The sequence below is a fragment of the Podarcis raffonei genome, chromosome 8, assembly GCF_027172205.1.
Source record: "Podarcis raffonei isolate rPodRaf1 chromosome 8, rPodRaf1.pri, whole genome shotgun sequence".
In the NCBI taxonomy this organism is placed as follows: domain Eukaryota; kingdom Metazoa; phylum Chordata; class Lepidosauria; order Squamata; family Lacertidae; genus Podarcis; species Podarcis raffonei.
The window spans coordinates 13665920-13680255 of NC_070609.1; the positions used below are offsets into that span (position 1 = coordinate 13665920).

The 14336-nt window shown below is 42.0% G+C and overlaps 1 protein-coding gene across 1 annotated transcript in view; it reads right to left on the reverse strand.

Annotated features, from left to right (window-relative positions):
• Positions 1-4131: 4131 nt before the first annotated feature.
• The window catches only part of LOC128418374 (phospholipase A2 inhibitor and Ly6/PLAUR domain-containing protein-like), a 30481-nt gene continuing 20276 nt past the window's right edge, over positions 4132-14336 (reverse strand). Inside the window, exons 2-4 of the mRNA XM_053397984.1 lie at positions 6945-7094; positions 5604-5750; positions 4132-4274 (exon numbers count right to left, since the gene is read on the reverse strand). Of these exons, the coding sequence (XP_053253959.1) occupies positions 4132-4274; positions 5604-5750; positions 6945-7094 (440 nt within the window). The remainder of the gene's footprint in view (positions 4275-5603; positions 5751-6944; positions 7095-14336) is intronic.

A 14336-nucleotide genomic window follows, 5' to 3' on the forward strand; every position in this document is an offset into this window, starting at 1 on the left:
AATTCTATATCTGTCTTCCTTGATGTAAGTGTCACTGATTTCAATGGGTCTTACTCTCAGATAAGTCTGTCTGGTTTTGTATTGCAACTTCCTCAAAGTATATTTTGGAGTTTTGGTTTACCTGGCAGATTCCCCTTTATCTTCCCTGCCTCAAACTCTTTTCCAATTGAAATAAGTATTATAATGCTTCACATATCTCACACCAACCTCACATTGATGGGTAATTATGATTCAGCATAAATCTCCTTCTTGTGAATTCAAGAATTCACAGCAGCGGGGTGCACAGGGAGTTGGAAGCCTAGTGGTGAGAGTCAGGCCTCAGGATCCACGTCTCTTCCTTTTTTGCTGTTGATGGAGGGAAATGGGATGCAGGACACAGAGAAAGAGGGCTGTATTATAGTGTGTCATTATGCTTATTATGATAAATATGAAGGATTGTGTTAAATAAAAAGTTGGTTCTAAAATGTGCATCTTTCAAATCAATAGTTTGGAATGGGGAAGTATGGTATATCCTGATAGAAAGCATCAGAGTTTTGTTTTTAATGTAAAACAGAAGGCAAGCAGAGGTTTGACAGTTTTTGAATGCATGGTTATATCGTCTAACCCCAATATAAGAGGACACATCTCTCAACCAAGTGAAATGATAAAAGAGTTAGAACAGGTGGTAGAAGAGACAGGCTGGGCCTAACAATTTTTGTATGTTCACGTATCTTAGCCTTTTTAAAACAACAACATACAAAAAGTCATATTTAAAAGGCAATGGACTTTTTCGCCAATCCTATGGCCTCCAACTATGACCATTTTGAGTTGTAAATGTTCTAATATTCTCCCTACAGCTGAAGAGTACATTCACCTTGGAGGCAAAGTGATTTTCAAGCTGATTTGAATGCATACCCCTCAACAGTCCCGATTTGGGCAGGATGGCCACAGAATTCAGTAAGCTGTCATTGGCTGTGCCTTGATTCCAGGGTGTCCTGATTTCTCCCTGCCAGCAGAGAAGGGCCATGAAAGCAGCTCCTGGGGAATGAGGGCTCCTTCTCAAAGCCTAGTTACTGTTTACCAGGCTTTGGGAAGAATACTGTTGGACTGTAGGACAATGTCAGAGTCCTCCTTCCAGAAGCCGTACAAGTGCCTCCTTCTGCTGCTTCATTCATACCGGAAAGAAGGGGCTTTCCCAACCATTGCACTGCTCCCACACCTCTGTATTGTTCTGCCTGGGCACTAGTCGAAACCAATTGTGAAAAAAGGCATATCCCCAGGGAGGCCATCATAATGCCAGAGGGATCAAAAGCCAAGCAGGTAACCTATGGAAGAAGAAGCTGACTTGAGGGAATTATAGGCCAATGATAGGTTGCCCAAGAATTCCAGCTGGGAAGGACTGGTCCAGTGAGGAGCAGGAATTTATGGAAATGGAGAATGCATGCTTTCCCAGAAATCCTATACTTTTTATATTGTAACACAAAGCTCTTTTTTCATATTGGATACAGTCTTTTTAAGGAACTCTGTGTGAAGCAGCAAGATGCCTCTTCCAGTCTAACCATACCTACACTTTCAGTAAACAGGTACTTTAAATAAATGTGTTACTCCCTCAGGCTTTATGATAAAACTGAGATGGAAACAACCTAATTCTAATGAGGCACAAAGTAATCAACAATTAGCATGTCACACACATGCTCTTCCCAGAAATCAGGTGAACCTGGAACCTGCTCTCAACCATAGGACCATTCAAGTTTGCACTGTCAGTTTTGTAGCTTTTCAGTATTTTTCTTTTTTAATGTAGTCATGATAGCTATCTTCCCTCCAGCATGAGAGCCATTAAGCCTCTTAATACCAGTTGTTGCAGATCAGAGTAGAAGATGTGACCCACAAGGGATGTGTACTCACTGATGGCTTCCACATCTCTTTGGGGTTCAGAAAGTGGTGTTAAAATATACTAGGTTAGACTATGTCAGATTTGTTGTTTTCTGTGTACATATGTCCTCAAATGTTCCCAAATTCTTAAGTGACCTTCTTCTAACTTTTTTTATTCCTATTTGGTAACTGGATTCTTACTGCACTGTTGTCTTATTTATCTTAAATAAATTTGTATTCTGTACTTTTTGTAGATATTTGGATACAGCCTTGATCCAAACCAGTACCTCAGAGCCTTTTAGGAATCCTGGGTTTTATGTTCTGCTGGAGATATCAGGCAAAAGCTTTTGCTTTCTTGAATCACCCAGTGGTTTCCTGGACCATAAGGGAAGAATTGTTAGCAAGAGTGGTGACATTCTGTTATTCTGGGAATTTGGCATTACTACGATACATATCTCAAACACATGATATGAAAGCATTGGTCTGAGTTTAAAAAATAAAATAAAAGGCTTAATATGCTGTCAAGTGGGGGGGGGGGACTCAACCGGCTGCCAGTTACCAGGTGGAGAGGTGGAGAAGTGGACATCTCCCAGGGTGAGAGGCTGGGTGAGAAAAGGAAAGCTCCAAGGTGAAAATGGGGAGGGTCTGTCATTGGGAGTCAGGGAGGGTGCTTGTGACTTGTCAATGCAGTGACTTGTTTGCATTTTGAGGATGAAATTGCTTGCACCCACTGGAAACTTGACTCCTCTGTTACAGCAGGTGAATCTCAAGGGATGTCCAGCGCACGGTCTACCCTGTTGTGTTGGATGAGTTTCAGTAGGTAAGAATCAAGGACATTGCCCCTTGCCCCTCTGGTCTGAGGAAAATTAGCAGGAAGGGGAAAGCTGACTGGGTCAGGAAGGTGATTAATGCCTCCTTAGAAGAGGGGGTGGTCCCTGCCTACCTGAAGGCAGCAGTGGTGAGCCATCAACACAGATAGAAGGGTTATGTGGACCCCCCCCCCAAGTTATTTCATGGTGGCCCTTGGAGGTGGGACTTCTGGAATGGGACCTTTTAGGTAGAGTGTCATATGACATCTTCAATCAAACTCTAGAGGGGTGGGGCATAACCAATTGACAGGAGGTAGTATTCTAATACTACTGATGCCTGTTGTATGCATGACCAAAGTATCTTGCAAGGCTGCTCAGTCAGTGGATTTAAGGGGGAGGGAGTGTCTATGGCACCCTGTCTGAAGGCAACTAGGAGAGACAGACAGACCAGTTGCCATGCCCATCAAGTTTGGAAGGGACCAGCTCCCTCAGACATTTTATTGGGGGTGGGGCAGTAAAGACCCCTAATAGCTTTATACTACTGATACCTATTGTTTGCATGACGCTCAGTCAGTGGAATTTTTTTGCGGGGGTGGAGGGCACTTTTTATGGCACCCTGTCTGAAGGCAATGAGGAGAGACATACAGACCAGTTGTCATAACCATGGCCTGTAGCTCAGTGTCAGGAGAGAGATGAGATGGCTGAGTCCAGGAAAGATAAACAATGGACTGCAAAACTGAACTTGAATCCTGATAGTGACGCTCCACCATGACTGCCACAAGAGTTCGGTAACTTTTAAGCTTTCTGTCTGCTATATATGCTTCCCCATTCTGAAATATTCATCTGAAAGAAGACTTGGTAATGCAAGAAAAATGAAAACTTACCGTAATTATAAAAAGACAGGACGATGGGGTGGTGGTGGCTTGTAGGGATCAGTGTTGTTTTTCGAGATTTACAAATGCCAGAGCTCACCATGAATAGCACCTACCCGAAAGTTAAATTCTTCAGGAGAAAACTCTTATCTAACAAAACCTCTGAATTTAATATGATTTTTTCCCTGTGCAATGTATATTATTTTGTTTTCATCCCGTTTTATGTATTTTATATTTAGTAATGTCCTTGGCCAAATCAATAAATAATAAGTGCATTTGTATCTGAAAGAAACAGTTCCAAGAAACAGCATTTTATTTTTCTTAACCATTTATTTTGCATTACAATGATCATAATGAATTTTTTTTAATCATACACTACAGAGTTCTTTGTATTTGGGATCCACAATCCCCACATTCTGACCCCCTTTTCTCTGCTCTTGTTTTCCTTTACCAAAGCAGGCAAGAAAGAAAGAGAGATCCCAAGTCCTGGATTTCACCACCAGGCCTCCAATTTTCCTTCATTGCCATAGATTTTGGAATACACAAGGAGGAGGTCTACACTGTCCCATTTACCCTTCCTGTTCAGGCTGGTGTGAGATTCATGAAGCACTATAACAGCTTTCTTCGGTAACTGTAAGAATAAATCTCCCAGTTGCAATAAGAAATCTTCCATTTTTGCGGATGGTACAAAGATTTGTTGTTGAACAACCTTTGAAAGTGAAAAAGGTGATAAAGAAGGTATCTGGAAAAAAGAAAACAAATATTGACTTTAGACCTTTTCCCAGGGAATAGGAGATGGTGACTGTGATGGTGAATGAGAATTTTAATATGTTAGTTTTAAAAAGTGTATATTTAAGAAATCTGAGAAATAACATAATTCCATCATAACATGAATGTACAAAATTTTCAACATTAGGAGTTAAGGTAAAAAAATTACTCAGATTGGCATCATACCCAAAGGAGTCTCAAGACATGAAGTTTATTAATAAACAGGTTCTATTTATAATATATTGTGAAATTAGAGGTTTTATAAACTGCCCTAATTAACAATATCAAATTCTTGTGGTCAGGTGATTTGCATTAAAATACAAGGAATTCTATCCCTGCCATCTCCTGGCCCTGTTAAAAGGCACATGCCGTGGCCACACAACAGTATTGGAAAACAACACTCCCTCACTTGTTTGTGAGCCTTGAGTGTGTGATCCTGGCATGAGTCAACAGTGTGATGTAGCCACATAAAAAGCTGGAGTTGCATTCCATTGTCTCTCAGGATGGTTGGATGCCAACTGAGGCTGCCTCATTGTCCCAAACTGTGACCTAAGCATCCAGAGAATCCTCCTTTTGTTTTCCCATATCTGTTTTCATGTTAAACACATCTAACATGAACTGGCGGAAAAGGGGGTTTCCAAAAGCCGATCAGGAACTCCTGTCCGAATTCTTACTCCGCCCTCAAAAGTGAAACGAGCAAAGCCCAGGCTGTAATGTGCAGGATAAGGATGAGGGGGGGGGGAATTCCCGATCCCCTCTACTTTTCAGGAAGGAAGGGTGTGGTAAATTTGGTCCCTTTCCAAAGAGCATTATTCCTCAAAAACACTGTTGATCGGGAGTAGCTTTTAGGAGGATACAGAGCACCTAGCTAGATACTGCTCATTGTCACAGTATTTAAGGAAATTTAGTTACATTTCTTTACCCAATAAATATGCTTTTTGAGAAAGAGGCACACATTTTGTCCTGAACTGCATCCCAGTGGTAGAAAGATCAAGAGCAACTGGGGTGGAACAATGAATGCACTTTCCCCTTTTGTCCAGAAGCGTATTTAATATAAACATCAGAATCTGAATCCTGCTTCTAGACAAGCAAGTGGCATTATGAAAGTTAAAGGGCAAAGTCCAGGCAGGCAAAACACTAAGGAAGAGTGCAGTGCAGCCACTAAGAGATATGACCCCACACACTTTTCCAGCAACGTGCAATGGAAAAAGAGAGGAAGGAAGGGACAGAATGAGATCTGGACAGAGTCTGTGTGACCCAGGCGATGACTAGGCCTTTTCCACTGACGGAATAGCAATGTTACCTTTATGAAGAGCTCCTCTAAAATCAACACACTGGGTCTCATTCTCAAGGCAGTTGACGGTCGTCTCACTTTTACACTTTTTCTTTCCTTTGGAGAAGCAGGATGGGCACTGCAGACCATTTTCAGCCAGCATGTTGCGATCAGGAACTTTCAAGATCAAATGTAAAGTGAGCGTGTTAATGTCTTTGTCTGTTTTTCTTTTCTGTGTTATGTAAATGGAATCTAGCCTAGGAACTTAGTTTTGCTGGGGCAGCTGCAAGTGTTCTTGGATGAAAACATGATCTAGAAACAATCTGGGTTCAGAGCTGAGCATGGGACAAAGTCACCATTGGTCTCTGAGATGAATGACCTTTACCCAAAGTGGGGTGGGATAGTGTGAACTTTATTTTCCTTTTAATCTCTCGGAATGTATTCATGTCATCGATTATGCTGTAGCCTCTCTGAAAATATAACCTCTTAGTCCTCCATTTTTGTACAGAGATTCTGTCTTTCTTCTGCTCTTCAGCAATGAGCTATCCGAGAGTTTCTGTGAACCGCCCTGAAACACCCAGGTACAGGGTGGTTCCTAAATTCAATAAATTCAATAAATAAATGTCTGAGAATGCTGTAAGGTAGGGGCTTATATTTGCACAATTATAACTGATGGGTTAGATAAAAAGGTAAAGGAACCCCTGACCACTAGGGCCATCTCGCTTTATTTGTTGAGGGAGCCGGCATACAGCTTCCGGGTCATGTGGGCAGCATGACTAAGCTGCTTCTGGAGAACCAGAGCAGCGGACGGAAAAGCCATTTACCTTCCCGCCAGAGCAGTATCTATTTATCTACTTGCACTTTGATGTGCTTTCGAATTGCTAGGTTGGCAGGAGCAGGGACCAAGCAACAGGAGCTCACCCCATTGCGGGGATTCGAACCACCGACCTCCTGATTGGCAAGTCCTAGGCTCTGTGGTTTAACCCACAGCGCCACCCTCGTCCCTTCTGTGTTAAGTAGTACTTGTCAATTAAAGGACAGAGAAGAACTAGCTCAAGGGTGATTCAGGAGGACACTTGGATAAGATAGGTTGGTTGTAAGGTCCATATTTGAAACATCCAAATGAAAGTGAACTTGAAGGGACCATAAGCTATTTATGAGCTGTTCAGGAGCTTAGGTATCCAATTTTATATCTGATCCTTCATGGTGCTGCTTCAAGGGACAGGAAGAAGGAGAGGCCTGGCTGGAAAGGTAACCCATCCCTTCTCAGGCAGAGACAAAGCTGCCTAGAAGGTCCCTCTGAGTACTGTTGATTGACTAAGGATCCAAGCCCTAACATGTTAATGATTCTACAATGATGCAGAAACTTACGGCTGAGAGTTTCATTGTTACACAGGTCAGTGTTGCAGCATTGCATCTTCATCTCAAAGAATTTACCATCTGCTGCAGTGAAGCTGTAATCGCCTGAGAAACAATATCTGGATGACAAACAAGTATTCTCAATTTGCACTTCAGGTTTAACTGTGAAAAAGAATTTGAAAGAACTATCAGGATCTGGGGGGAAATGCGGTCCATTGCTCCTAAAGCACATTCATTATAATGCTTCCAATTTTCTGTGTTGTCGGAATGAGAACCTTTTCAAAATAACAATATGGAAAGTATTATTCAATTTGGCAATCTAAAGTAAGGTTCTGTTTATTTATTTAAATTTGTGCACACTGCTATATCATAAAAGGAAAGAGATATCAAATGTTTTTCAGTTGTAATACATAAAAGATACAATATTAAAAGTAAATAGATTTCAATAAACTAGTGTATTCTTAATGGTCTGGTGGAAAAGAAAGGTTTTCTGCAGGCACTTAAGAGTTCAGCTCTCAACCACAAGTAGAAGTCTCTTGCCTCCATAATCCATAGAACCCGCCTCTCTTTTTATGTTTACAATTAATTTGCAAAATGCATTAAATTTGAAATTTATTCAGAATTTCATTTTAGGTCAGATTTGTTGCATGAAGAATCATGCCTTTTTCTATACATCTGACAATACATCTGCCATACACTGCACTCTCTCTTCTAGCCAGTCCGAACAGTTTTCAGGTTCGGGGCATGCTTCCCTGAGCTCCTGTTGCCCAACACAAGACACTTGGCAAGACACTTGTATTACACCAACCTTACTACCCCCTTGCCCCTCTCCCTACAAGAATGTAGCAGTGATATTGGAACAGATGGTCAAGTAAGCAGCATCCCACCCAGGATTGCCCCAAGACATTTTGGCACTGAGATGAACCACAAAATGGCACCCACTCCCTCCTGGGTAAAAGGAGTGGGTTAACCAGGAACAAGCAAAGGGATCAAATCAACCTGAACCAATGGTTGAAGTAGGAACCAAAGACCATCAAGGTGGAGGGACACACTCTGAATCAAGCTGGGTAACTAAAACCCTTTATAAGAGGTGAACTACAGGAATACTTCCTTCATGCTGGTTGCTTCCTCATCATTTCATCACTGAGAATTCTTTCAAAATTACTTGAGGGGGGATAAGGAGCCATGAGTTTGTGAAGCATCTTCATCTCCCATTCTGGTTGCTCAGCTTTTGACTAGTTTTTATACATCTGTGAAAAGATTCTCAATTGTAATGTCATTTACGGCAAGGGGGATATTCAGCTTATTTTGCAGGCTTCTTGTCCTAGTTTGATAACCAAAACCAAACTGGAGTTCATTGGTTTGGCTCAATAGGGATTTCTGGTTGATGCAAATCAAGTTCTCCAAGCTTGGCGATCAACACCCAAATTCAGCCACTGCTTGTGATGTTAGATTCCCCATTTTCATATGCAAGCCATTCATTCCTTACTTCCGATGTTGCTGGACTGCATCTCCCATCATCCCTGACTGGTGGCCAGGCTAGCTAAGGCTGATGGGAGTTCTAATTCATCTACAGCTGAAGTGTCACAGCTTCCTCACCTCACTTTTTTCATAGGTGAGTTGTTCCAGCATAGACTTCTATATGCTAGTAGAACCCTTAAAGTTCACCTATATCTTAACCTGGGTCAAATCCCACAGAAAAGACAAAAAGACAGGCAAATCTTACCTATATTTGTACGCAGAACACTGGCAGAACAGGTATACATAACATTATTATTACAAGGTCTATCTGCATTGTCTTTAGATGTTATTCCAGTCCCGTTAAACTTATGTTTGCACTCCAGACGTCCGGCTGAGGACAGGAGGAAAAGATTCATGAATTATCATCATCATCATCATCATTGTTTTGTTTTGCTGTTTGCTTAATGAGGTACAGAGGAGGAGGTGTTTGTGAATTAAACTTTTAAATTAAAAAGTGTTCAATTTAATAAGCATTTTAATAGAAGAGAATGAAATGAAATGAGTAAAACACTCATTAATTAAAACTCTTGGAGCTGTTGTTCAGAACGCTGGGTGAATTATTTCCAAGAAGTGGAGAGGTGTACTCTCCCTTCCCCACAGCCAACTTTTCCTCCCATCCAGACTCTCACTTAAATACATTTTATTCCCACTATTTGGTCACAAGCTTAGATCTGAGCACAATTGAACTATGGAATTTTCTACAAGAGGCACTGAATGCCACCAATTTCAATGACTTTTAAAGAGGATTCAATAAATTGATGGAGAATAAGACTACTAAGGCTACTAAGCATGATGACTATGTATTACCTCCAATATCAAAAGTAGCATATTTCAAATAACAGTTGCTGGAACCCACAGTAAGCCAGGGTGTTGCTGTGGTGTGGTCCTGATTGTGTACTTCCCATAGTCATTGAGTTGGCAAGTGTTAGGACAGGATCCTAGACTAGGGATGAACCAATTTATCAATTTCACTTGCTGTCAAGTTCTTATTTTTCGAATTCATTTATTTATCTGCAGCCACTTCCTCTAAGAAGCTCAAGGTAGTGTACATGGTTTTCCCCTCCCCATTTTACCCTCAGAAGTTTCCTGTGAAGTAGGTTAAGCTGAGGGAAAGTGCCTGGTCTAGGATCCCCCAGTGAGCTTTGTGGCTGAGTGAAGATTCAAACCCTAGCCTTCTGGATCCTTGTCTGGCACTCAAATCACATTCAGCGCCCCACATTTCTACAATCAATGAGTACAGTCATACCTTGGGATAAATGTGCTTCAAGTTAAGTATTTCGGGTTGCACTCTGTGGCGACCTAGAAGTAACGGTGTGCGTTACTTCCGGGTTTCGCCGCACACACAGGCGCAGGGGGTCAAAATGACGATACGCGCATACACGAAAGTGGAAAAATACGACCTATGTATGTATGCAGAGACGCGCGGACACGTGTTGCATTCACTTCAGGATGCGAATGGGGCTCCAGAACAGATCCTGTTCGCATCCCGAGGTACCACTGTAGTAGTTGTGGATCTGGATCCTTACCAGTGGGTTGATGTGCTCTGTTCCAAGGAGTAGACTTGAAGGTGTCTTTCTTTGTAAAATGTATTTAATTTCTTCCTGCTATGGCCATACATTGTCTTCTTCCCTTCCCTTTCCTAAGCAACTTTTTCTCTCCATTCCAATGGAATTATTATTCTATCCTATTTTTAACACATATTTTCTCTACCTCTCCCAGTAAAGAAAAGCTTATTCACCTTCTTAGCACTTTCCCTTTACCATCACCTTCACCTGATACCCAAAGTTCACCTAACATGTAGTGAGTCCTTTTCTCACTGTCTTTTCTCAGGAAGTCACAGTTGGAGGCTATAGTATACAGCTGGCAGTCTTGGGGAGGGCTGCTTCCATACAAGAGTTAGACAAAATCCTGTCCTGCCCACATTTTCTGAATTTGCCAAAATTTGGTTTTCAGTTCCTCCAGAGGATTAACTTAGCCTTCCTCCCTGCAGGGTAGGCTTCCCAGAAAGCATGGAAACCTAACTGATTATTTGAATACTGTGCGCATGTGGTCAGAGTTTTTCAGTAATTATTAGTAAAGTGGCTAAAGTTGAATCTGATGCAGTACATTGAATCTAATACAGCGCTTCTCTGAGACTTTGTTGTTTTATGCAGCCAGGCTTCAATTTTTCTTTAGTAATCTTAATTTTTAAGTTTTTATTATTTTAAAAGCATACAATTCAATTTTATGAGGTTGTATCTACATAGTAATTCTAAAGCAGAAACTTCTTAAAGAATCCTGAAAGGTTTTGGATAGTGAGAGTACAGAAGATTATCTGTCAGCAGATGAGGCAGCTGTCTCATGAATTGGTGCAGGGCAGCAGGGAAGGTGTCAACTCCCCCTGGTAGGGATACTGCAGGACTACGGACAGCTCCAAATAAGCAACTTGTTCAAAGAAGGCTACCAAGTCAGTTGAGGTCATCTGACTATGCCCATCATTAAAGCAGAACAACTAACAGCAATGGCTAAGACGGCCAACCATATTCTTCAGTGCCTACCTCTAGCCCTCATTTGCTACAGACATGTGCACAAACTGTTAATAGTATCACATCCAAGGTCTATGGGAAGTTGCTGGGTCCTTCATGGATAAAGGTCTTTTGTGAGTCAGTGCCTCTGTCTTTCCTCTTGCTTGATGTGAAGTCTTTACTGAGTTGGAAGGAGCGAAATACTTTTTCTGATCTTTCAGGCCACTAATCAAAGTGCAATGAGAGCCTCAAGGTACTGCTCAGGTGACTGCTCAACTGGCAAAGCTAGACATAGCTCAAGACTGTTGAAAGGTGCCAGGGACGCACCGGTACACACTGAATAGAATACAATGGCTCCAAGATGATCACTGAGAGCTAATTAAATCAATTTATGGAACTTTGTCCCTCCTTATTCTAATTGTGTCTGATTGTTGGGACAGGGAATGATACTTTGACTCATCTGATCTGTTTAGTGATGACTGTCCTTAGCCACATTGTCTTGAATTGAACCCAGCTAGTTGTTTATACCTGCTTCAAATCCCATCTTGCATTTTCAAAAGATGAGAAGAACTGTGAAATACTACAGCATCCTTCTTGGAGCAGCTGATCAGATGTGCAAGGGTACAGGACTATCATGAGAGAAGGGCAGTAGCTCACTGCCATTGTAGCCTCATGCCTCTGTCCCCAGTTGACACACTAGAAACTGCTCTGGCTGTGCTCTCTTTTTGCCTGTCTTCTTCTTTTTCCATTGCTTTGGATGCAGAGCAATTTCCTGCTCATACCACCACTCAAGGCATTTTTTAGCCACACAGTACAGAAGTCACAGAGGACATTCTGCACTAAGCTGTCTATCTTGGGGTGCTTTTCTTTACTTCATGTTAGACCTACTTAGCAATGCAACTCCTTCCTTGATAGCCAAAGGTGCTTCTCAAGTGTCCCCTCCCAACCGTCCCAATAAATATATTTGGCTGGAAGGATTGTCCTGGAGAAGATAATCTAATTGATCTTATTTATTGGCAGGAGTGTGTTCAGGAGCCAGGGCCTGTGACCGGTAGGGCTTCTCAGGACTCGGGCTTTCCTAAGTTTTTTCTGAAGAGGCAAGGTGCCGCCGCACAGGTGAGGCCAATTGGTAACTCACAGCACCTGGTGGCAAGAGCCAGGAAGGGATATTAGGTCAGAATTTCCCTTTGCCCCTTTGCCACAGCAACACACTTCCTGCCTTGCTGCATTTGGCTTCTTGACTACTGGCTTCCGGACCCCTGGACCCTTGGCTTCATGACTCCTGGTTCTCTGACCCTTGGACTCTTGGCTGCCAGACTCCTAGCTTCCGCACTCTCATTTCTGCGCCCACCCAGCCATCTTGCCCCTGGTCCCGACGTCCCCAGCCGGGACATCAACCGCCTGTAAACTGGACCATGACATTCATTTTGCATGTGTTTAATAAAGTTAAAGAAGACAGAAAAGTATTCTATTTAATGAATTACTCCATAATTTCATAAATATTTTACCTAAGATAGTTGAAAGGAGGTGGAAAACTATGCTTAGTGCAGTTCAGAAGCTATGTGCTGTATAATATTTTATGCAGTTCATAGTTCAATCATGGCACTCACTTCCACAGGAGGCAGTGATGGCCAGCAGCTTAGACGACTTGAAAAGAGGATTTGACAAATTCAGGCAGGGCAAAATAACCCACAATGTCTATGTTCTACCTCCACTTTCAAAGGAAGTTTGGTTCCTTCCTTGAAAGCGAAATATGCTTCTCATGTTTCCAACCCATCGCTCACCAATGAATAAATTTGGCTGGAAAGATTGGAGGCAATTTAGGTATTTCAGCACACTCCTATGCACTGTTGGTGGAAGTAGTAACCATTTATTTCAAAGGGATTACAATACAATTCTATACCTGTCTTCCTAGATGAAAGTGTCACTGATTTCAATGGGTTCTACACCCAGATAACTGTGTACAGTAATACCTTGGGTTAAATATGCTTCGAATTGAGCGCGTTCGAGTTGTGCTCCTCGGCAACCCGGAAGTAACGGAGCACGTTACTTCCCGGTTTAGCTGCTTGTGCATGCGCAGACGCTCAAAATGACATCGCACGCATGCACAGAAGCGGCAAAAAGTGATGTGCGCGTGCGCAGACGTGCCATCGCTAGATATGTTTACCTCTAGATGCGAACGGGGCTCCGGCTTTCTTCATAAACTGAAATAACAAATCTCCCAGCTCCAATAGTAACTCCTCCATTTTTCCGGATGGCACAAAATTTTGTTGTTGCACAACCTTTGAAAGTGAAAAAGGTGACAAAGAAGGTATCTGGAAAACAAAAAGAAGTGTTGACTTTAGTCCTCTTCCCAGGGAATAGGAGATGGTGCCTGTGATGGTGAATGAGAATTTTAACACGTTAGTTTTAAAAAGGGTATATTTAAGAAATCTGAAAAATATAATTTCATCAGAACATGAATGTACAAAATTTTCAGCATTAGGAATTCAGGTAAAAAAATTACTCAGATATAATCAAAATTGGCACCCAAAGGAGTCTCAAGACATGAAGTTTATTAATAAACAGGTTATATTTATAAAATATAATGAAATTAGAGGTTCTGAAAACTGCCCTTATTAACCATGTTAACAAAATCAAATTCTTGTGGTCTGGTGATTTGCATTAAAATGACAGGAATTCAATCCCAGTATCTCCTGGGCCTGTTAAAAAGGCACATGCTGTGGCCACACAAGTCAACAAGGTGATCCAGCCGCATAAGAAGCTGGAGTTACACTCCATTGTCTCTCAGGATGGTTGGATGCCAACTGAGGCTCCCGCACTGTCAAAAACTGTGACCTAGCCATCCAGAGAATCCTCCTTTTATTTTGCCATATCTATTTTCATGTTAAACACATCTAACCACATCGAACATGAAGTGGGAGAAAAGGGGGTCCCAAAAGCCAATCAGGAACTCTTATCCGAATTCTTAATCAGCTCTCAAAAGTGAAACTAGCAAAGCCCAGGCTGTAAAGGGCAGGAGAAGGATGGGGGGGGGGGATGTAGGGCAGAGGCAGCTCAAATGGCCTGGACTCTGCCTCTTCCTTCCTGGGGCAAATCAGCCCATATACCCCTCCCCTATTCATTTCCAATTCCCTCTTCTTTTCAGGAAGGAAGGGTGTGGTAAAATTGATCCCTCTCCAAAGAGTATTGTTCCTCAAAAACGCTGTTGAAAGGGGTGGGGGGTGCATGTAAGGCTGGATCCAGGCACATGAATACAGTGATACAGTTAAATGATTCGGTTCAATGTGTCGTGAAATCCCAATGCAGAAAGATAGGACTCCACATCGCCGTCTGGTACCACAGTATTATAATGCATATAAAGCAATTTACCGTATTT